The following is a 25,336-nucleotide window of genomic DNA, read 5'->3' on the forward strand; positions in this document are numbered from 1 at the left end:
AACAATAACAGTGTGCAAACTGTTCACGCCCCACTGTGTCTTGGCGCAGAGTAGCGGCTGGGGGGTCAGAGATGCACTCAGCTGTTATCACTAGTGAGCCCTACCAGTCGAGGGCCAGTTAAGAGTAGTGACTGAGGAGTAAACATGCAGTCGATGGCAGTTTAAAACATTTTTTTTTTTTTAAATATGTGAGAAATTGTGAGTCACCGCAACCACGAGAGGTCCTTAAACATGCAGCCAAAGCTGGCCACCCAAAACATTATGCAGTTTGCTGCAGCAGAATGCAAGATTAGCCATGGACAAAAAAAACAGAGGTGCACATTCACTCAGTCACAGACGCACACACACACACACACACACACACACACACACGATCGAACACAAAACTCTCCCTGGGCTTACGCTAGGTGGAGATAACAATACATTTTAACATTTAAAAAAATAATACTTCTTGGTCAGTTAACAGCATATCATCACTTTGTGTTTTGTCTTTTTGTCTTTTCAGGGTTTTGAGGCACTGATGGCCTTTCAATGTCATTTATAAATGCTTTGTAAAGCATAGAGAGTCCTCACTTTAGATGAGGTCACACAAAATACTTAATAAATGACTAGTAACTACCTGAATTAATCATGAATTGCAGTATTAATATGCATTTATAAAGCCTATATTAACACAGTCCCTAACCATTAGTGCATATCTAAATCATTATATATATATATATATATATATATATATATATATATATATATATATATATAAATGCATGAATAATGTACATCTAAATAAGTTCTTAATCATTTACTAGCACTTTATAGAGGATGCTATTAATAATCTACAACTCCTTAATATTTGATTTGTAGTATATATAATACTTCATTTACAAATGGGGAATCCATCATTTATAAAGTATGAAAACACAATCACCAAACACATAATATACAAGCTTATTAATGAAGAATAAAACATTTATAACTGTTATAAATTGCATACTAATGAGTGTTAATGTAGGGACAATGCTTTATAAATGATGAATTAAGTGTTTACTCATACTTAACTAATGCTTCATGGTGTGTAGTTATTATAAAGTGTTACCCATAATTGCACAAAGAGCATACTGGAGAATCTGATACCACGGTTTTAAAAACTTGCATCTGTGTGACATTAAGGCAGCATAATAAAATGGGTTGCAGCTATTTATCTCAACATCCATTCTGTTTGAGTTGAGTCAGTTGAGTCAGGTCCTTTGTGTCTGTGATTGGTGTTGACAGGACTTTTTAACGAACTAAAGAAAATACTCAACACATTCAACGGATTATTCAGAAGGCTGCTTAAAAACTTGTCCATGGCCCATTATGCACAGTGGTCTGAATGAATGCAAAGAATGTGTTCAGGTACGCTTAGTTCTTAGTAAACTGTTGACTGCCACAAGGACTAAAATGCTCATATATTTTAGTGCTGAAAGATTTGGTTAAAATTAAATTGTAGGATATTGTAAAAACCGCAGAGATAAAGAAGAGTATGTGTTGAAATCACATTAATGTAGGTTTCTCAAAGGAATAGTTTGACATTTTGAGAAATACTTTCTTGTTAAGATTTATATGATAAGATCAATACCACTCTCATAACTGCCCATCAAATGTAAGGCTATGGCCAGGACCATGAGCATGGGGACTAGCCTGTCTGTGTCAAATGATTTATAATGGGTTAATTAGTGAGTGTCAGTGATGCTGCTTGGTGGATTTTGTTCACCTTTAGACAGAGCCAGGCTAGCTGTCTCCCCCTGCTCCCGCTCTTTATGCTAAGCTAACTCCTGGTGACAGCGGTGTCAGTTTACTCATCCAAGTCTTGGCAAGAAAACTAATATTTGCTATTTTATTTGTCATTCTAAATAACAGTGTAATTACTTGCGAGTAGACAGTGTAAATTGCACACATTTCCCTGAATCATCCCTCAAGTTTCCCTTAAATCTCTCGGCTGCGTGGTTCTAAAAGTAACATCACTTGCTCAGCTGCCAGAGGGTGATTTCTTTTTAAATGACAAAAATGTTTAACACAAATGTCAGATTTGCACCACATCTTCTAAAACTTTTATACTAGCAAAGAACAGATTTGACATTTGGATGAAAAGTGATCCTTTTCCATTAGTTCAAGATCATTTTATGACAAGACAGCACCATGAAAATACAGTGCCGTAACTTTGTTTGTAAGATTTCCCAACAATTAACTGTCATGCATTCATTCTAAAATAAGTTTGAGAGGTAAGAAGCAGACCTTTGCTCATTTCTCATCAATCTCTCCACCTGAATAACAGTTGACATTTGAAATTTGATTGCAAAGGAGGCAGAGAAGCCGCACAGTTTGAGCCTCTCTAATTTCAATCAAATCAGTTTTCCTGAGCCCAACCTGCCATTCAGCGCTGAGCCCACTTACAGATCAATGGCCTCTGAGCTATGATAATCTCTTGAATTGATTGGTTGGCTCATTGATCATTACTCCAGCATTAACCAATCAAACATCTCTGCAATAAACAAACATGCCAAATAAAGACATCCCCGGAAGTTTGGTCCCCGAGGAGACACGAGTGATGTGAAGAAAATATATAAACTGAAATCCCCTTTAGAAGAGAATATCAAATCGTAAGAGTGCTTAATATTTCACTGACTTGATGAAATATGCATTGTAGCCCAGAATGGAGGAAAAATGCAATGATTTGGATGCATTATGTATGAGAAGGTCCGCTGGCGAAAAGGACTGCACTGTTGAATAATCGCCATTTCACTATCACCACAGTACAATGAGATTTTGTTATTACTACGCATCACTCAATTCATTTGCCAAGTGCATACAGTTTGCATTTTGTATTTAGGGCCTCACTTGTGTGTGCACAGCATGCATATGCTCACTAATGAGCTAAAGCACTGGTGTTGGCTGTGTCCTTTGTCTCTGCCTCACTTGATGAATCTGACTGGTTCGGTCCCATAAGAGCAGTAGATTACCCATAAAAGTTAACGACAGTTGTATGACGCACATATTTATTAGGCTGCTAACTGGGCAAAATAACAGAGTATGGAGAGTTGTCATTGTCCACCAATGTCTTGCACAAATCACAATTACTTAGCGTCACACGTGGCTGTGTTTAGCTCCTACACCACGGGCCTGAAAAACAGAAAAAAAAGAGATATTTGAGTGCACATGAAATTCAACGTAATCAGTTTTACACACAAATACAGAGCGTGATCTTAAGAAGTAAATAAGCCCTCTCTGTTGTCCTTTAGAATAAACTTCAAGGATCATTACATTTTACATGTTGGACACATGTATGTAGTCGCTCTTGCCTTTTTTGATGTCATCTGACTGAGCTGATCTCCGTTTCCCAAAAGCATGTTGAGGCTAAGATGACCGTAACAGACCTTCTTGAGCAGTAGGAGTGTTTCCCAAAAGCACAGCTTAAGATGCTGTTGGAAATGAGCTCATTCATAGGATGCCTTCGCCTACAATATGTATCTCTTCCGTCTGAAATGATTGCTGAATGAATGATGTTTTCAGTTCACATATCTTCTCTTTTCTCAGTTATGGTGTCATTTGCCACATGCTGATATGCTGTGGGTCAAGTACAGATTAATGACATGAAACTCATGGGGACTGTTAGTGTGCAGGTGTGCTTTGAGGTGCTGCCTTGGTAAAAATGTGTGAAAATAACCTCTAAAATCAATATTGGTAAGCTGGGCCCTGCATGGTCGAGTCCACAAACCTGATTTGACATGATCTTACTTCCTAACTTTATTTTAGAACATAACATGCTAATGGGTCATTTAAAAGTGTAACACAACCAGAACTCATCGAAGCAGAGAAAGGCATTAGTTAATAAGTCATAATTGGTTTGGTATATGTCAACACACAGAGTGCTGAATGCCAGAGTTCAGAGGTTGGGAACTTTATTCACACCTATTAGTGCTGCTTAATGTAATTATTAGAACGTGTTTGTTAGGAAGAGAATGAGATTGGATACTTTTTTTTTCTCCATTTCACATGGTTTTCATATCAGCGAGCACAATTCAACTCCATAAAGTAGATGTAGTGACATTATTGCAAAGCTACACACATTTCTTAGACATCCTGACACAAATAAAAGTTAAGGATGTGCCTTACATGGTGCTGGCGTTGAATCAGCGCCGCTTTAAATGTGTTAGTATTTGCACACAAATCTTTTGGACAGGAATTTAAAAAAAAACGTAATTGCATCAAAGCAGACAGGTTTTGATAGGCACAGGCTCCAGTGTTTGCTATGGACTCGTATACCCGGCGCAGCGCTTAACTCTGAGTAGCACAAACAATGAAATGCTCTTGACTCAAACAAACAATTTTATCGAGTCAGTGTGCAGGGAGGAGTGTGATTTGATGTAGCATGTCTATCCTGGGAACGTCTCTTTAAAGGGACCGGTTTCCTAAAGTGCACTACTCAATGTTTTACAAGGGTGACTCCTCACTGCCTGGTTTCAACTCGGCATCTCCTACAGATAAGAGAGCTGACTGTCTAGAGTTCCTGGAGATTCAAGTCACGAGGTCTGGCGAGGTGGTATCTTCCCTTTGACTTAATAGAATCTTTACTGTTGCAGCAGCTATTTTCTACAGGTTTGATTACATGGTGTGTCACTCCGTAGATGCACCCGGTTCGACATAATACGAGGTTTCTGATACAAAAGCCACATTCGCAATCCGGTAGTAGTGTCAAAACAGGGTAAAACTAAAAACAAGCAACACTTCACACAACCATTCACACATCTTAAAAAGGCATCATTGTATCCATGACTGGAATGTGTACTCTACCTAAATTATTTAACAGATTAAAATATTTCACTGCAAATGACAGGCACATTTATTAACCACAAGAGTTCCTTGGACGCATAAAAACTAATGAATGCATAAATGTGCAGTCCCGATAAAATTTGTGAGCCGTGGCATCAGCAAAAGCCTCAGCAGATGAAGGCCAGTAACTGTTTTAGAGCATTAAGTCATGGCTACTACACAATAAATGGAGGTCGGATCTTACATTGTGAGGGGTAAAGGAACTGAATGCGTGGCTTCGTCTCAGATGAGATCCTTGATAGACAGGCGCTTCAGAGGGCTTCGTTCAGGCTGGATTATTACTGCTCTCACTTTCAAGGAGAATAAGACGCCGCCATAAAAACGATGCTTCAAACCGGCTTCCCCCCCCCCCTCTGTGTGTCAGACTAGAGAGACAATTTTTTCTGATGTAACAATCAGAAGATCACTCACGGCCTGCACTGAGTCCACAAGCAATCTTCTACCTATCTTGAATCGAGCCGTCCAAAAATGGAGCTCGACTTTACAGGAACCAAGCCATAAACTACAAAGGGCCCTGCTCCCGTCTTTGGTTTCTGAGATGAGTTGCTTCTGACTGGATCCTGCTGCGTTTTCACGCTCAGTCTTTTCTGTGTGTGCACGATTAAGGGACTGCGATCTGCCTCATTGACATTCATGAATGCATTTGATGTCAAACAGTCTAAATATTTAAGACACTACAGGGCAAAGGGAAGAAATCTGGGAGCAGTCACGAGATGCTAATAATAAATGATTGTCCCCACTCATCTGCACTGTAGTGTAGGTGCTGCATGCGCTCGTTCGTGCGCACGAGTCTGTAGGAGTGATTAGCTTACGTGCACGCTTATGATGGGATGGCTGGTGTGTGAGTATTTGGGCATGTGCATTTCCGTGTCTGTGACAGACAGACGGAGAGATCTCATAAATATGTATATCTGTGTGTGTGTGTGTGTGTGTGTGTGTGTGTGTGTGTGTGTGCGCTCGTCCACGTCACTCTGTGCGCTCACATCACTGTGCACTGCTGCGTGCGTCTTTGTGTCTTCGCTCACGTCCAAACGATGAAATTCAAATAAAGAATATCAAGGCGAGGATAACATTTGGATGCTGTTTGGATGACAGGAAAATATTGGCCTGCCAGTGATATGCCTTTTGTGCTGTCACTTTGATGGTCAACAGAAAAAGAAAAAAAAAAAAAAAATCTCTTTCTTCTTCTGACTTCCTCACAGGCAGAATTTTCTCACTAGCTCCAGCGCCAAAATACAACTCTATCCAACAAATGAAGTTGTCAGAAATACAATCTCAAATCAACTTTCTATATGTGTATCCTCTGTTAATCTAAAGCAGTAATTCCCAACCAGAGGTACTTGTTATCCAGGGAGTACGCTCACCTTGTTAACTCAACAAACTAGCAAGCTTAAAGAATACTTCCACATATTTGTGTTGAGAAAGAAAACAAACAGTCGAATAGGCTTAGAAAATATTAACCCTAATTACAATAACCAGTGAGCCGCCCATCAACCTGACTCCGTTCAGGTAATTAACAACACATGTTGCAATTGAGTTTGTCTGAAAATGTGCTAGCAAATAAGCAGAGAAGTTGAATTAGTTACTGTAGATAACATCCATCTACTGTACTTTTCAGAACCGCCTCAGACCATGCGTACGCACACATGATGAAGCCTGGCTGCTTTAGAAGAAGCAACCAAACATCTCTTAACTAAATGCATGTTAAAACCTCATTCATTAAAAGCAGGGCCTCAATATACAGCACTATTTAAAACTGTTGCTTTACTAATGCATTGGCCAATCGTATTGAATAACTTTGAAAGTGACACCCTTTAATCCTCATCAATTATTATCATAATTAAAATGCTAACTACAAAAACTGAGTGTTCCAGTCCTAGCTTGAAATGGAGTATATGAGACTGTCCAGATTGATATGTAACAATTTTAGTTTTAATTATTTGTATTAACTTGGTTTGTAATGATTGGCTTCTCCCACCATTTTCTAGTGCCATGAAATTGCATATATAAAGCCAATGTTCAGTTGTGAAATTATTTTGCTTTAGGGGCCTTGCTTCTTGCTTACGAGAACTTTACTGCTTTCTCCATGATACACCTCTGGGCAAACGTATTTCCTTACAAAGAGAAATGGGGGTGTGGCAGTCTGCTGACGGTAAACAGTCTGCATGCGCCCGTCAATTTAGAAGGATCATGATTCATTAACATACGCACGTTGTCACGAACAAACTAGGACAGTAGAATTGAATAAATGAGGCCCATTGTTATGAGTAAACTTGTTGGAATAATCATTGACTCACATGCTGTCTTTCGATGATGCATTTAGTGATTATCTGGGACTAAAGATACACAATGGACAAAAGCAGCCATGCAGAGACTCAAACATGCACATGCTGATAAAAAGGACAAGGGGTCAACAGGGTGTGGGGATGGTGTGAGGGAGATGAAAAGGGAGGTCAGTCGAGACAAGCAGCCCAAAGAAAAGGCAGCACTGAGGCAGAAAAAGAGCAGGAAGACGGTGAGACTGAGAAGAAAGGCTCTAATGGCAGTAAAAAAAAACATGTCCCTCTTTTCATTTTCTTTCTCCCTCTTGTGTCCCCGAATTGGTACTGCTGAACCATAAAATGCTGCAGCGCTCACCTCTCACCTGCCTTGTGTCCGACACAGAGCGGGTTTGCGACAGTTAGACACCGATAGTCACCCCCAACGATTGGTGTGGAATTCCAGTTATCAAGGCTGCTGTCGTGCGCCTCAATCCTAAATGCTCACTGGAGGTGCACAAAAGGAGGCAGGGAGGAAGTGGCATTTGAAATGTGCAGAAAATACAGTGCCACAAAGAGATTGTTGTTGGAAAGCATTGAGGAATGTACGAGGGATTGAAAAAGGTTGAACTATTTCATTTCAAAGACATTTTTTGCACTCTCTGCCTTTGATGCAACCGAACAGAGCTTCACTTGATGGTAGAAAAGAGAATTGATTTGTAAGGTTCCTTTTTCATGAAACATCCTGCTTCTGCAAATAATGCTGCAACAAAACTAACCTTCTATAAAAACACAATCAATTGGACATTTGCCTCCAGGCCTAGTTCTTTCTCCTTCATCTTTATGTAGTAATCCATTCCATGTAAAAAAGACTTTTGCGTTCTTTCAGCTGAAGTGATTCACCTTTACTCGCTTTATGAGAGTACATGGAGGCCTTTTACATTTGCTGTTTTTATTGAAAAATCCTCTGACACAGTTTGGTTTGTTCAGAGGAAAGAAAAGAGTTGGCATGAGCATCAGCAACCGACGTGGTTCGATTTGGTGAGCAGAAGCTTTGCAGTGGAAATTGCTTCGCTAATTTGTGTTTCAGCATTGGAGACGATTGCTTTCCTCAGATTTCCTTAATGTTACCTTCACTGCCAACAATCTCTCAAGTCAAGTCAAATTAAGTACTTGACCCTAGCTATGAATGTGATCTCTGTAAGATGGGACAATAACACGACTTACCTCAAAAAAACTAATTTACAAAATAACAGGCTTCACGTGTTTTTTTGGAACTGTATGTCGTGGTATTAGGGCTGTGTTACTGGACATGAGGTCTCAAGTGATTATCAATGAAAGACAGATGTGAGAAAAAAAAAGAATAAAGCAAAAGAAAATGTTCAATACACTCTAAACGGGTGCTTGAACCCAGCTTTTTAATATGCAGACTGCAGTAACACTCAGCTTTAATCAGATCATCAGATAAACACAGAGAATGTTTTTGGAATAATCTATTAAGCACCCCACTCTGTTCTCTTCCCTCTCTCCTACTCTGTTTTTCCCCTCATCTACCTCATCACGCCCTTCCTGTGCCTTCATCTCCTCCCCTCTGTCATCCATGCGAAGAGGTGGGTGGAGGCGTTCCACATTACTGTGTGCTATATGCCGAGTTTCGCTGTACACCACAGGGTGCATGTTTACTCATTTAGCATGTCAAGACATGAGGTGGGAAACTGTCACCCTCTCTCCCACTATGGTGATACGACCATGTGATCCACATTGGGTACCTGAGCGTTGCTGCCTGGGACTTACGCTTTATTTAGTACAACATCATTATTCCAAGTTCAGATGAGCATCTTAGGAGCCAAAAACCCAACCATCTCTTCTTAAGTTTCAGGACTCCAACAATCTTTCCCGTTCTCCTTCTTTCCCTCTCATTTACTTCTCCCTCTCTTTTGGTTCAACTAGGCAGTTGTGCCATGTAAGTTTAAAAAAGCTTTGTTGAATATTAATAAATGGGTTTCATCGACTCAGTCAAATCTTTACTCATTCCACCACAACATGGCACATATCTGCCTTGCTAAAAAGAGAGGAGAGGAAATAAAAGTACAGTGTGGAGCGGGTGCGTCCTCAGCTATTAGACTGATCTGTTTGAACTGAGAAATGGGCCCCTTTCAGCAACTGCTGTTAACCACACAATGCGAATGAGGCCCGCTTTAAACCTCTCTCCAATTTGTATACCCACCTATCAGATGTAAGATGCATGACAAGCAGGCACAGAAACACTCAGCGTGAATAAGGGCCCAACCTACTGCGGATCAGCTTTTTACTCACAGTAATTACAAATTATGCATACAAATGACCACGGCGAGGGGATATTTTTTTAGGATAAAGTCATCATTTATGGAACAATCAGCATGCAGTGGCTTTGAAGGAGGAGGCGACACGCAGATGCACTCACATACACGCTGTGCTCAGCGGAAAATAAGTTGATTCAAAGATATGCACTCGACATTTGTACTCAGACACATAATAACAGTAACTGTGAGGTTCACACCGCTTTGATGAATTGGCTTCATTTGGAATAACAGAGACGCACGCACCAATAAAGAAAAGACAAAAAAGGAGCGTTGTCTTTGTACCTTTCGGTAGCTGATAAGCTGGCAATTGGACAGTGCTAGTAACAGTGGCAAAGTCAGTATGGCTGTGATCACACAGGATGGATTTGTCACCTTCTCTGGCACGGATAACAAGAGAGCAAGACGTGTTATACCTATAGATGTAACATGGTATACGGATGGGTGACAAGCACTGTCGTCTGTGATAACAGCTCAGCTCTACGGATATCATTCAACATCATAAATATGGTGCGTCTCCATGGTGCTTTTTCTTTGGCTGTATTGTGAAAACCATGAGCACGCAGCTACGATGCATAGGACGCTTCACCCAAATAAAATAACAACTTTGTACATTCAATGGCTCACCATGAAGTCAATGAGCTGCATCCATATTGAGAACCCTCATAGAGATTGACTGATATTTGGAACTGAGATACCACTCGTATACATAACAGACATTTTAATGACATTTTGACAAGTTAACTATATTGTTGAATCTGGAACATGAGCAGCACTTTTGCAAATTGGCATTGATGTCGTTCACATGGCCGTTTATTTCACAGCCGATTTTTATGCATCGGACGTGTTCTGCATCAATACAGCTGTTTATAGCGGCCATGTGACACCTCGAGCTTCACACCATATGTGCAAAACTGCAACCAAAAGCATACTTTTATAATTTGGCTATTTTCTTTAGGCTTACACATATAACTATAATCGTTTTGTGCATAGCTGTGAGCACAGCCAATATGCGTTCAGCCGCATGCAGTTTAGAAGCATTGAAAGGTATGAAGCCGCTGCTGTGCTGCTGATGTGCTGCTTTGCCAATGTAGACAAAGTGTTATACTTTGTGTCATAATACACATTGTGATACTCAAAGTGCTGTTTAGATTTGATTTGGGAGGTGCAGATATCGTTTCCTCTACAAACCTCTGTGACCCACCGTTGACTGTTATGGTTGCCCTTAGGAATATTCCAATGCAGGGGTCACCAGTCTGTTACTGTCCATCATTCACCCTCCATTTGTTAGTCTAGCAATGTGTGAATATGTGCACACGGCGTGAGACATGTTCAACTCTGGGAGTTTGTGTGGTAGCGCCCCAAAAACAGCTTACATCCACCAGCTGTTACCTCACCAACTGAAATATAATACAACAATAATGTGGCCTTAAAGAGCCCCTTCACTGATCCTACCCATGCAAAATGTATAGTCTTAGAAGTGGAAAATGATGTATATATGATGGTGGAGCAAACCAAAAAGCCGTCTGCTCTAAAGCTCTGCCATTTTGCATTGCCTTGTGATGGTCATAGGACTTATACTTAAAGACAGCCTGCCTCCCTCTCATCTAGGACAGAACAGACACAACATGTGGCAGCATGAAATTCACTGTGACACCACTAGCTACCAGTGCCAGCAAAAAAAAAAAAAAAAAAGAAGCTTGGTGGGGGGAGTAAGGGTTGGGCTACGGGAATAAAATATGATGGAGAGGAAGTGTAAGGAGTGGGAGGAAAGATGAGGAATGATCCCTGATTGTACTTGTCTTATGAGGGGCATCCATCAGGAGTGACACCGGGACAAATAAAAGCCCTTTTTTCACCATATTCAATTATATAGCGTGAGGCAGGTTTTTACACTCAAATGCACACGCGCCCATACATACACGCAAAAAAAAAAGCAAATGTACGTGCACAGACACACGCACATGCTCACACTTTTGATTCACATGTGTGCGGCGCATTCCAATCTAATGTGACTTATATTTAGCATCATTCTCACAGAGGATTGTTTAATCTCTACTGAGGAAGATTTATTGCACGATGGCAGCACTTTTATATGTAATACAAGCTGACAGTTTCATGAAATAAAGTAAGAATCAATGGAGGACTGAGTCGCAGCTGCAGCAGGCTCGCACAGACTCCCACATAAATTGCAATTGGACGTCAATTCAGCAATGCAAATGAAAACTGGCTCCAAACTTCAGGGACAGGAAAAGAATTGGACTGTTAGCGGCCTCACCTGTTTGAAGGGAAAACGGGGACATCCGACTCCAGGAGGACAGTTGGCGTCATTAGCCTGGGCTCCGAAATGCTGGAGGAAGAGAGGAGATTAAACAAGTGATTAGAAGGATATAAACAAGTGATTGAAGGACGGAGAGAGAAAGAGAGAGGTGGAGAAAGAAAAGGACAGATGAACAATATCCTGAGGATGAGAAAGAAGGAATCAATGTTTAGCTAGTTTGAAAGCCAAGGAAGTGTCAATAAGGAGAAGGTCTGAGGTATTCCTTCGCAGATAAACAGTCTCACCATGTTCATCTTTGCCTTGACAAACCCAATGAATATGTAAAGAGATGAATTCAGTGAACTGTCTGTGTGTAATACTTGGTGTGTGTAACACAATGGAACCGGAGTAAAAAAAAAATACGGCAACATTTTCAAGAAAACAATTTGGACAAATGGCTTTGGAGAGTTTCAATAAAGAAAGGTAGCAAAACTCCTACACTGCAATGTCACCGAAATGCCAATGGTCCGGAAAAGTCGTATGAAGTTGCCGTGTCATGACAGTATGCGGCACTGCTTGAGTCTCTTGCTGTTATTAAATGGTGCCATTTCTCGTATGGAACCATATTAAAGTGGAGCGGAATTGAAAATGAGGGCTGCATGGTGGTGTAGTGGCGAGCACTGCCACCTCACAGCAAGACGGGCTGGACGGTCCGTGTGGAGTTTGCATGTTTGCAACAGCAGATATATATATATATATATATATATATATATATGCGCAGGATATTGACAATTCAGCAGGTGTTGAAATACCATGAGCAAAACGTAATGTCAACTGCAAGCTAGGCTGACTGAGCTTCCACTCAGAATGTGGAAGCTCAGTCAGCTAGTGAAATAAATAAATGAACAGCATCCAAATATGTAACATTATAGAGCTCAACAGTGAACTTGCGGGAGGGGAAATCCCAGTCATATTGAGATTATTAGCCATAACATCTTTACTACCCAAGGTCGACGTACCATACGCTATGAGAAAGTGAAACGATATTATGCTCATGCAGAAGCCACAAGTCTGCCTGATATCAACCTTGTTTAAAGAAAAACACATTTTATCTGTGACATCATGTTTTCCACGTTTTTGCCAAAACAGCAGTGCTTTACTGGCAACAATTCTTTATTAATTGGCAACAATTTCAGAAACTTTAAACGCAGCACACAGTGCTGAATAGCTTACTGCTTTTACAGACCTGTATCAAGACACCATTATAATAAGAACAATGCTCAAGTTCAATCATTTGTGTTATATAATAATTACTATTAATCAAGGTTTATTATTTATTTTTGATGGGCTGTAAATTATACTGATCAAAGTCACATTTCCACCGCAGGTGAGCAAATTAGCTAATTAGAGCAGAGATCCAAATGACAATTCCAGTGAAGAGGCAATCTATCATGATGCAGCAACAATAATAATAATAATAATAATAATAATGCCGCTTTGTCATTTGCATTTCTGCTGGAGAGTAAAATGTCTTGTGATGCCAGGCGCTCACTCATAACACCATCCTCCATCTTTGAGCATTTGAAAATGCCAGAGCGTGGGCGGGCCGGGGGGGGGGGGTTGTTCCAAAACAGACTTGAGAGTGAGCTCTGAAATCCCAAAACACTTGGCAATCTTTAGTAATGCTCAACAAGTCACCACAAGTATACTGTGGTCATTCTGTGCTTTGTTGCAGTAAGAATGATACTTAACTGTTGCACTGGTTTGCTCTAGGTTCTAGTTTTTTGAATCATGTGAAGCTCAGTGAGGCCTCAGGTGTCTCCCAGAGACTGAAGGGTTAATGTGGGGGCTTAAAAAGAGAAAGGCAGACGTTTCCTGATTATGAACAAACACATTGATTTGAGCTATAAAGTAGTCTGTGTCTCTCGTGCTCACCTCAAAACCACTCTATGGATCTCTTTCCACCCCCATGAAACCGCCACAGGAGGGACAACCCTTCCATATTTTTAAGAGCTTTTAAGTATTTTCCTTGAGACACATACAACCTTGTTTTGTTGCTTAGTTACAAGACTTTTCAGCCTCCTTACTTTGAGGATTGCCTGAGCCGAATGAGTTCATATAAGCAGTGATGAGATAGACATTGAATGCTAACAAGTACACAAACACATCTACCGCGCAAAACGGGTCAAATATCCACACACACTAACACACACTTAACCAAAGAATGAGGATCTGTTACGTGATCAAAATAAAAAAAAAATGCACACTTGAGTTTATGAACGCAGACACACAGACCCGAGGAAGAAAAAAGGCCACCTGCCGGAGAATAACAGACCTGTGTAGCCTAGCAACAGCTCGGAGACAGGCTTATTAGCTGGAAGAAGAGAGAAGAATACAAGAGGGAAAACTTTGGCCTGTGTCTCTGCCACTCACAAGCTGAAGGACACACAGCCTCAAATGCGCAAGCCTCATTCACACCAAACCCTCCTCCTCTCACACCTCTCCCCACACGCCGTGTTTCTGACAAGCGCATATTTGCAACAGACCATCGATCAGGCTGCTAAACCAAACAATTTGGCCACTCACTTGTTTTTCCTGTCTGCCAAGAGTGGAACATTTTTTAATTGTCAATTTGTTTCTTTTTTTTCTTCTTTTTTTTTTTTTTGTGCGGATACTGTGGCACCGAACTGCCCGTCTAGGTATGCCAACTCCTTGACACAATAAAAGGAGCTCCGCTTAATTGCTCTCTCTTAGAGGCAGTATCTAATATCCTGGATTTGATTACTGAGGCAGCAAAGGTTTAAATCAATGATAAACAACGGTTAGGGTGGCTGAGTGAAAGGCTGGGAGAATAAAACACACAATTCAGATTGTGGGCATATGTGGGACCTCAGTTGTACCTGACAGACCTCTGTGTTTTCAAAGAGAAAGTCAAATAGATCCGATCACCCATTCACAGCCCATTCCCATCCACACTCCTTCAGTTGATAAAAAAGGGAGCTTCACCTTATCAGCATTTTTATCCTACCCTTCCTCTCTATCCTGTAAAACTTTAATAGCAGAATATTTAGTTTATGGTCAGCACCAGAGCAAGAACAGGTAGGTGCACGTGAACCAGAGCTTCCATGTGTGTGTGAGTGTGTGAGTGAGAGAGAGAAACAGACAGATTTTAAAATGTGTCAGTGACTGAAATAGTTCTCATAACTTTTTCACTCTCTCTATAAACATTACTTGCATCCCTGCATCAGCTGTTTTTCTGCCAAAAATACAACTTTTATAATGTCTCCCTCCATCACCATCACATATTTTACAATCCTTCTTTCTCTTCCTCTCTCTCTCTCTCTCTCTCTCTCTCTCTCTCTCTCTCTCTCTCTCTCTCTCTCTCTCTCTCTCTCTCATACCCAGGTTTCCCTTCTTGCATCTCATCTCTCAGCTGACACCAAGAGACCCCCATATTGCCACTTCCACCCAGGGGGAATGTGCATTGTGGCTTCAGTAATTATCCTGCTGGATTGGAAGTGCTGAGGCCAAAGGGGCAAACCTCAGAGTGCAGTAAGTCTTGGTGTCACTGTCACCACCACACGGAAGTGTGCAACCCAAATTTAAATAGGTCATAGAAGAAAAGGGCAGAGCGAGGAGAGATTGAGAAAGAGAAGATGGAGATGTAAAACTATTCAGTTTTTACATGGAAGGAAGACGATATTTTGCTTATCTGACATTGCAAAACCCTCTACTGAACCACAACAAAAAACGAAATAAAGTTTGTTTGAGTAAGAGCATTTTTACAGGAAACATTGTGAGAGGTAAACTTCCCAAAGCTCTTTCTAATAAACATGTTTTGCTGTGTGTTCACAGATGTAATAATGGGAAACCAGAAACAGAGTTACAGTGTAGTGGTGGATAAATACTTCAACTCCGCTTCCAAACTGCCAATGCAAACTTTGTAGCAAGCGACCTTAGTCGTTAAAAGTATAGTTCTAAAAAAATGAATTCACTTACTTGCTGCAAGTTAAATGAGAAGTTTAAAACCACTCTCATGTCAGTAGTCTCAAAAGTTATCTAGAGTCAGCAGTTAGCTTAGCTTAGCATAAAGACTGGAAACAGGGGGAAACAACTAGTTACTAGTTAGGCTCTGTCCAAAGGTGAGAAAATCTCCCCACCAGCACATCTGCAGGACACTGAGTCACATCTTATATTTTGTTTGTTTAAGCCATACAAAAAACATTTGAACAGGTTAGCTGTTCCCAGTCTTTATGCTAAGCTAAGCTAACAAGCTGTGGGTCTCGCTAAATGTTGAGCATACATGAGGGTGGTATTAATCTTTACATTTAACTCTCAGTGAGAAAACAAATTAACGTAATTCTCAAAATGTCTAACTAAACCTTTAATGTTTGGCATTTCAATAACTGCTCACTTATGGAGATTAATGAGCCCCATTTCTACATGAGTTGGGCTACAGACACCTCAGGCGGAGGACAACAGGAATCATAATGCCAGTTGTGATTTCGAAAATACATAAAAAATTATATGAACATTATCAACAGATTGAGGTATTTTATTATAGTATAAGTGGCAGTGCTTCAGTTGTCAACCAAACACAGTTTATGTCTCCCAGCAACAAGTTGGATACACTTTTTAGATTTGGTAGATTCACTATTGTAGAATGACGCAAATGCATAACCTCCACTGCAATTACATAGGCCTTATACCAATTTGCATTGTTCATACAGCTCTTAGCTGTGCGTAGTCGTTGTATAGATAGATCCAGCGCTATACTTGTTAGAGTACTTACAGTACATGTTTACTCCTAGCTGCTACATATAGATTGAATTGTTAAATGATTTCCTGGCAACACGGCAAATTACAGCAGCAAGTACATTTACATGTGTCGCTGAAAACACGTCTGTAAGCACCGCTTTGCCTGGTTGAACTTATTACTCTTGTATTCTAGAGACCACAACGTCTGGCAGCACTCTTCACTTAAGGACAAAAACAGCATGTATTAAGAGTTTGCTGTTACTTTGTCAGTCAACAATGCACTGGGGAGATGACAGAGTGGTTTTCAAGGCTGGCCGAGAGATATTACGTTCACCAGTGTTTCACATGCACAACACATATATGCACAGCAGTTCTACCTTCATGGAAGCAATCAATACATGGAAAAGAGTAGAAATGGTCTTGGTGAAAATACTTCTTGTACTAGCTGAACCAGCAACCAACCATTTTATATATATATATATATATATATATATATATATATATATATATATATATATATATATATATATATATATATATATATATATATATATATATACTACTGAAGTGTGATAAGTCTTTTTTTCTGTAGTGTTGATTCAGTTACAGTGAAAATGGCAAGGGAGAGCTGGGTAGCAACAATAGCTTTGTTGGACTGAGAGCTCGGTTTAAAAGATGTTAGAGTGAGCCTCTGATCAGCTGTGAATGGTGTGTAACGGAGCAATAACACAGGATAAGTAGTGCTCTGATTGTGAGGGTCACTGCGAAGTTATTTCCACTTCAAAGCGAGCCTCCCCCTTAATTCCTGTTTCAGATCTGAATTCTGACTTCTGTTAAAGATGCATATAATCAGTAAGCTCTGGGAATCCAGATAGATGTAGCCATTATAAGTCAGTTGTAGGCTTAACTCAAATTAAATATGTAAAAACAAGAGGTAAAGGTGCAATGTGGCATGGAAAACCATGGAAGGTAGCAATGTGATGCTGCACCCATCGACTTACAGATTAAAGTGCGTATTTGTTGATCAATTTAAATCTCAATCAAATATTCACCTGACGTGTTGGAGGGTAACCAGGTCTAACAGACGGGTTTTGGTTGTGAGGTTGGGGCCCATGACCAAAAGGAGAGGCTGGCCGATAGGAAGGATTCACTCTGTTGGGGAAGTTCTGAGCGGCAGAATACCTGGCTGTGAAAGGATGAAAGACACTGACTTGCAGAGTTTCCACAGTGGTTGTTAAACAGCTCATTAATTAACTGGTCTTCTAGCACAACACATTCAACCACACATGCCGCAAATCCAAAATCACACTGAAAACGCCCAAGCAGGCTGCACTGCATGGTCCCCTCCCAGTTTAGTCTATTAGTATGAACATACAGTACCATGAAGTAACTTCTCCTGAGAGGAAACTGATTGGATCATTTCATTTAGGTGATGGTAAAGTTGGATTTGCAAAATCGAAAATATGACAGGCTGACTGTACACATACAAGTCAATAGTAATTCATAATGTCTGTGCTGTCAAGTCAAACTTGATGAGCGAGAAGTTGAAAGAAAATTTTAACATTTTCTAGTCTGAAACAAGAACATGCGAGTGGGAGCTGCTCAGCAAAGCCATGCTAGATTTGCAACATGTTATATAAAGCAGGAGGATTGATGTAAAAATAATGTGATCATTTACAGTGAAACGTCTTCTATACATTTCTGTTGGATGCCTGCTTTATAACTGACTAGATTACTTGTCTGTGTTGTTAAAATGTCACTTCATCTTTAGCATTCATATCAATATTATCCGACCAAACTGTGCCAGAGATCTGTCAGTGTCCGGTGTTGAGCTTGATAAAAGGCACAGATTAATTGATGTCACCAACAGCAACAATACCACTGGTGTGAGATGGAGACCACCGATCATCCCAACTGCAGCCTCATTTGCATTGCAAAATGTAACATCACAATTAATTTGACAGTGATGTATTGGTGTTTGAAAATGCTACACACAGAACCTTTGAAGCACAGTGCATGAAGGCCAAGATGACATGTTGTAGCCATCAGCTCAGTTGGTGTTGCAAAATGAATGTGCGCAACCAGTGATCATGATCATGATGAATTCTTCATGTGCCCACCGTGAAACACAATACCCCTCCTGCACTCACAACTCCCAACACACACACACACACACACATATTGCCAAAAGATGCGGGGGTATAAACTTACCTTTGGCTCTGTTAATGGTAACTGTCTGCTGAAGGGTACAAGGTCTGGCCTTCTCCTGAGGGGCAGCTGCTCGTTTCATGCCCGCCTTGGCAGCGTCAGCCCAGGACCTGGCATTAGCATCCACGCCATCTGTACCTGCAACTGCAATATGCACAGCGAGGGGGCGAGGATTACCAGTATACCCATTTCACATGCACATCGCCTTGTCTGGCCTGTGTCATGTTAAGTCTGACGCAGATGGCAGGCTTAATAGAACGGTGTTATTTTACTCTGCAAGGGGATTTTCGGCAGCACCCCCCTCAAGGGATCAACAAAGTGCCATTAAATCAACAGGGCTGTGTTATCACACTGCATACTGCTGGAGGAGTGCCAGCAGTATGTATCACATATGCACATTTATTGAGTAGAGCGGAGCTGGCTTCAGGTGTAGCCGTGCACCTGTTAATAAGAAGCAGAGAGGAATTCAAACAGAGCTAAATATAACTGAATCGCATCATTTTATACATATTCTATTGCCCACATTTCACGTTTTTTCATTTTTGTTATCATGAATAGTAAAGGAATGAACCCACTGCAACGTGTGTAGGGTGTACTGTATTACTGTATGTACTGTACAAGCAACCCTCCCTATGAAAAATTTACAGTGCACTTGAGTTACTGTTGACTTAATTCATATCTGTGTCCACTGTTCTGTTCTGCACCAACAGCCAGTATGGAGGGCTCACCGTGTAATTCACTTTGCGACTGCACAATAATCCCCTCATTATGAAAACATTTTCCCACTGAGGAAGTACTTCCCTGCAACGCCGATGCGGAGTCACAAAGCGTGCCAACACCTACACACAGAGACGCAATGTTTGCATGTATATGTGTGATTGTGTGTGGGTGGTCAGACTTGTCTGGGATTACAAGTGACACTGTGCGCTTGCCCCCTGATTTAAAAAAGTTGTTCTGATTTGGCTGTTTCGCTATCGACACGACTTTGTTTCACGAAGTAGGTCTCAAGTTCAGAAAAGTAAACAAAGTAGTGAAGCTAAGCCGCCTGCTACGTGGCAGAAACAAAAGAGGTTCTTTAAATGATTTTTTTTTTTTTAAAGGCTGAGAGAAAAGGGTAAATCTTTGTGAGGTGGACTTTGGCTAAATTTGCACTCAGCAACTTCTGAGAGGCAGCGTTTCTGCCTGAGACAGGTGCTGCTTCCTCTCCCCTGCCTTTAATTAGCAGAGTATGACAGTGCAATTAATATAAATAATAGAGTCTCAGACAGGGATGTTTGTGCATTTGTAGCTCCAGAGGGTGTTAAGAATGGCATAAAATGATATTAACGATAACCAGATTATTTATACTAACTGATAGCAGTAGAGGCATATGAAGAGCACGCCTAGGAGGAAACACATGGCAGATTTATTACCTCTAGGATGCGGCTGGTTGTTGGCCTTCAGTTCCTCGCAGCTGATGGTCGGAGAGATGCCTCGGCCAAATGTTTGAAGGTCCAGCACGGATTTCTGAGCTCCTGCACAGATGGAGGAGACCTCGTGGGGCACATTTTCCATTCTCCTCTGATGGGAAGCCCCACTCTCTTGGCATTGGTTGGTATGCCCTCTTTTCCCCTCTGCACCTTTGGTCTTGTGATTCCCAACACACCATACACCCAATAGCAAAGGTTTCTTCGGGGGCTGCAGAGGCGGGAAGTCAGCCAGTAGGTCAGGAGCCTCCTGCTGTGTTGGGGCTGCTGCTGCTGCTGCTGGTGCGTTGTTTTGCGAGTTTGCCTCAGGTGCTTCTGCTTTGCCTTGGACGGGAGCCTGCACATGGGCGGTCACGCCGCTTGCCAAAGTGGCAGTGGGGATGTCAGGTGGGTAGAATGAAAGGGGAATCTCCCACTGGCTATGCATCTTCCCCGAGGCTAGAGGCTCTGTGGGACACGGTAGAGTGCCAGCCTTTATGGTAGGTAGTGGCGGAAAGTCCTCTGTGCAAGAAGATGGGGAATCCCGCTCTCTGTCAGAGCTTAATTCATCAAACGGGTGTGGAATCTCATTTTCCTCTTCATCACCGTCATTGTTTTTACTCTCTGAGTCACCGTCACTGTCATCAGTGCCACAACTTCTCACCCCAGGTAGAGTTACAAAATCATCATCATCATCATCATCGCTAGAATTGCTGTCACCACAACTGCTACTTATACTGCTCACATCTTCCTCAGAGCAGACGGGATTTGTCGCCGGAGGTTGAGGTTCAGGTGCAGAGCTCTGTTTGTCTCCTCTTCTGCTGGATTGGGGGACCCACATCCTCTTTGCGTAATTTGCCACACTACTTTGTTTATCTCCTACATCTTCCTCCTGACGTGACTGAATTGTTGAGGACGAGAACATTGATAACACTTAATTCATCTGGTTTTTTTTAATAGTAAAGAGTTAATAATACATTTCTGATATTGTTGGTTTCAAATCTAGCGGCTAACTCGGCTGCCGCAAAGAGCTTTTGTCCACAAAGTCATCATGCTCACCGAATGTTTGCTCCCCTTTGCCTCCTCACTTCGTTTCATCTCTTCTTCCATCACAGGGTTCAGTTCCTGTACAGGCTTAGCAACATGGGGACGTCTGTGGCCTGACAGATAAGAGCAAGGAAGGGTGAAGGCTGGAAGGGTGAAGGCTGTTTGGTATTGCCGTTCGTACTCCTCATATCGTGCGCTCCGACCCAAATCATCTGGCTCTTCCTGCTGCTCCTCGGCCCTAAACAGACAGAGAGACGCATACATGTGTGGGAGTGTGGCGGGGGTTAACACATGTTTAATACGTAACAGGCCACCACAGCAAGAAATCGCCACTGCTACAAGGTTAACTTGCTCTTGCAGTCTATTCATAAACAATGTCAGGTAATTCCACATCTTCAATGTAGTTTGCAGGAGTTTTATAACCAGGTTATTTTAGAATCTGATCGTGATCATGTAGTATAAAGTAAAGTTCACTTGTATCAAGAACATACGCAAGATCTGCTTTTTCTCATCAAGCTTTTAGAACTACTACTATACCTCTTGTTTGAACGATAATGTTTTGGTAGTACATCATATTCTACACTAACTGGTAGACCTATAGGTTAACTAGCTGATACTGTGTAAGTCACCTTAATTTCATTGCTCCACTTGACCGGACGTTTAGTTTGAACCCAACGTCTCGCCTCAAAGAGCAGGAATCATCGGGTCTGTGGCTCTATGTATGTATGTGTGGTGCGGCGCTCGCTTCAGACCATGACATTTTAATGAGGCTACTCTTTAGTCACCATCCTGTCGACTGTCGGGCCGCGATGCGGAACAGACGGTCCGGTGGGACCGGGGATGGTTATGATAACGGAGACGTCACGGGAGCTCCGGGGCGGCCGGTGAGCAGATGGTGTACATTAACATTATGCAGTGGGTCCATGACCGCACAGCAGCCCTACACTACTATGATGAGATCAGGGCTAGAACTTCAACCATAGGCCTCTCCAATTTAGACAAATACTGTAATGACTTTTAAAATGACACTGGCTGACAACAAACAACCTGTATAGAAGCTACAGGTCAACAACTTGAGGATGAACTGTAATTTATATACATGTTAAATATAATATATGTTAGATTTGTAGCTGCAGTGAGAATGTCATAGCCCTATCAATGAGTAAATACCAATTAAAACTTTCTACATTGTGGCTTGTTTTAAAGTTAAGACATAATGAACATGTATTAATTGATTACCAGCATGTATAATTGTATTACTAACTTCATATTAATGTTTTAAACCTGATCTATGAAGCAACAGTAAGTAATAATTAAACACATGTTATTCTACTTGCCAACTCTTAATAAAGGGACTTTATTAGACAGCAGCACCTTGAGGATTCATAAGACCAACCACAATCACATGGCTGTTTTTTTCTAATCTCATAATCCATAATTCCATAATCAGATGTATTTAGCCTCACATTCATAGAAATTAAAATGAGGTGATACCAACATTAAGAACAGAATAATGCAGCTGCATTAGCTTGCAATGGTAGTGGCATATATGAGACTGTTAAGGGAAAGCGCACTACAGTTAGTTGACTAACGTTAGCTATGACGTTACTTTCATAGACGACTTTTGAGGACCCGTTTACATCGTTTTGTGGTACAATGGCCCAGAACTTGTGTGCGTGTCGAGCCTCACCGATGACTTGGTTTGCTGTCTGGTGCCCTGCAGTCTTTATTCATCCGTCTCTCAGGTGAACTATGTCCAAGCTCCTCCTCCTTGGCCTCATTTGCTCTTCCCCAGATGCTTTTGCAGACGCGATCAAAGTTGTCGTGCGGAACGTGTGGGTGAATCCAGGTGGAGCGCGGAAACGGTGCAAAGGCACTCACGAAGTGTTTCGGAGTCGCCAACACGCGAGGATTTCCTGATGGCATCATTTTCACTGTGTTGGTCACACGCACGGGCTTTTGTCTACGGGCTCTGTCACTCTTCACAGCGTCCGATCGCTTATTTTTGAAGCAGCCTTTTTGATAGGAATCATTAGCTGGTGTATGTTATCTTGGTGGGTTGTCATAGCAGCCCGTTGGGATTCGGGAATGATAATTCAACGATAGCGGTCCGAATGTCAGTTTAGGGGCATTGCATCTAATGTGTGCTCATGCAGACGTATTCTGCTACGTGCGAGTTCATCGACGCTTTGTCTGTGTTATTGTCGCACTGAATGCACACGTAAAATGCAAATTCCGCGCACCAAACCGTCAGCTTGTTGCATTACACAACTTAAAAAAAAAAAATTAAAATTGAGTCAGGAAACTCGAGAGCCGGAAACAGCTGACAGCTCGCCTTCAAAGTAAAGGTTGCGCGCTTTCAAACGTGTTCGCTCCAGCGATCAATTTGTGGAAAGCAAAATTAAAGAAACAAACTAATATTCTAAATAATGCACATAATATAAAACGGTCCCACAGTTTACCGTGAATACATTGCCAACGGGCGCAAACACTGAATTATCTCTATGTAATGATTCATTATATTATTTATCAATTTAAATAAAGGCTTCTTAAACTATTTGGGCGAATAGTGTGTTGACACTTGTGATGAGTCTGACTGTAAAGGGAGTTGGTATACCTTGAACTTTGACTTTATTGCTGGCTCTGGTGACGTGACAATGACGTCACTAAGCTTTCCGATGTAAAATCCTTCAAGTTTATTAACTGTTTTGTTTTTTTGTTAAGTCTTTTAACTCTTCTACATCAAATAAAATAAATTTTGAAATAACAATCCTGTTGCAGGATTATCCTCGGGGCTGTGTACAGAGTACTTCATCATCATTACTTTCCACCGCATACAAATCATTTTCAAGCATACCCAACCTGACACTGCTAACCTCAATACAACATCCTCCAACAGGGCGCATATGTTTCTGCTCACAACACGGGTCTGTATTACTTATTACCAATAGTAATAACATATAAAACATACTTTCACTCTTAAAATTGCTTTACTTTTCAGAAATTACAGATATGTTCTACCCGTGCCTGCTGACCGTTGGCATCATAACATGGATTCCAGGCCAGCCAATCAGCTCCTTCCCATCTTCAAGCATCTGACTCTTTTGTCATCTATTATTTATGTTGTACTAATCATTATTATTGCTGCTTCCTTGTTAAATAACCATTAATTGATTCAGTGTAGGCTACACAGAGACACTGCACGCATAGAAAGAAAAAATAAGTTGTGCAATAACGTTATGAGAGAAAAATTAGATCTGCTGGTTCTATGACCTCAGTATTTGTCTAAATGGAAGTGTCAATGCTTTTTAAAGCGCAACACGTTTTGTGCTGTATAGTAATTTGAAATAGTGTATACACTGTAGTTAATAAACAGGTTCTTTTAATGAACAATGAATTGCTCCTGAACAAACTCGCCTTTTCATGTCATGAACTTGAGGTGGAAGAAGTATTCATGTATCTCATGGAGCTGACGTAATGTACTCTATTTGTAGCGCTGGATTAATTTTGTTTTATAGAGGCCATAGGATAATAGTTAAATATGCCAAACTTCAAGGATTTTCCATAGCTTAGTGGCGTGCGTCATTGTCATCACAACAGAGCCAGCAATAAAGTCAAAGTATCAAGTAAACACTATAGCCTGTAACATTCATCCAACTAAGAAGCCTCTATTTAAATGAATAAATAATATAATGAATTATCAAATACAGATAATTCCAGTGTCCGCGCCCATTGGCTAATGTATTCACAATCAGTTGTAGGAAAGTGGCAGAAATATGACTTTGTAACAGTTTCACAGTATGTTCATTTGTCATGCTTTTTGACTATTTATTCAATGTAGCTCTCCTAAAATGTATCGCTAAATTGATTTATTTTGAAGGCTAGCTGTCTCTGTTTCCGGCTTTTGATTTATTTAAATCAAATTACATTTTTCAAGTTGTGTAATGTAACAATATTTCGGTTTGGTGCGCTGAATTGCATTGCACTTGTTCATTCAATGCGACAATATCAACTATCGAACCCACACGGAGCAGAACACATTTGCATGAGAACAAGTAGACCAATGCAATTAGACCATACCCCTAAACTGACATTGTTCATTATACAACGCGAACAATGGCAAATTAATTATACTTCATGCTCAGACCCCTTTCC

General features: G+C 41.0%; 1 protein-coding gene and 1 long non-coding RNA gene across 2 annotated transcripts; both read right to left on the reverse strand.

The window, feature by feature from the left end:
• Nucleotides 1–3,075: 3,075 nt before the first annotated feature.
• On the reverse strand, nt 3,076–20,582 carry LOC137872962 (uncharacterized). Its single transcript, XM_068711501.1, has 5 exons — nt 20,102–20,582; nt 18,693–18,833; nt 17,534–17,667; nt 11,742–11,813; nt 3,076–3,156 (listed from the first exon to the last, which is right to left on the reverse strand). Exons 1-5 carry the CDS (start codon nt 20,580–20,582, stop codon nt 3,121–3,123), a joined length of 864 nt encoding a protein of 287 aa, XP_068567602.1. The 3' UTR covers nt 3,076–3,120.
• Nucleotides 20,583–20,685: 103 nt separating this feature from the next.
• Nucleotides 20,686–23,166, reverse strand: LOC137872368 (uncharacterized). The gene is made up of 3 exons (XR_011102871.1): nt 22,872–23,166; nt 21,194–21,419; nt 20,686–21,035 (listed from the first exon to the last, which is right to left on the reverse strand). It is a non-coding gene; the product is annotated as an uncharacterized lncRNA (long non-coding RNA).
• Nucleotides 23,167–25,336: the final 2,170 nt, after the last annotated feature.

This window comes from Cebidichthys violaceus, unplaced genomic scaffold, assembly GCF_023349555.1.
Source record: "Cebidichthys violaceus isolate CVI_PGR_0920_01 unplaced genomic scaffold, fCebVio1.0.p SCAF_16, whole genome shotgun sequence".
In the NCBI taxonomy this organism is placed as follows: domain Eukaryota; kingdom Metazoa; phylum Chordata; class Actinopteri; order Perciformes; family Stichaeidae; genus Cebidichthys; species Cebidichthys violaceus.

Excerpts from the sequence above, each read along its gene's own strand:
- LOC137872962 (XM_068711501.1), bottom strand. The coding sequence starts at position 20,582 with ATGCATAGCCAGTGGGAGATTCCCCTTTCATTCTACCCACCTGACATC. Across the intron at positions 18,834-20,101 it reads CAACCAGCCGCATCCTAGAG|TTGCAGGTACAGATGGCGTG; the intron begins GTAATAAATCTG and ends TGCATATTGCAG. Across the intron at positions 17,668-18,692 it reads TACCATTAACAGAGCCAAAG|CCAGGTATTCTGCCGCTCAG; the intron begins GTAAGTTTATAC and ends ATCCTTTCACAG.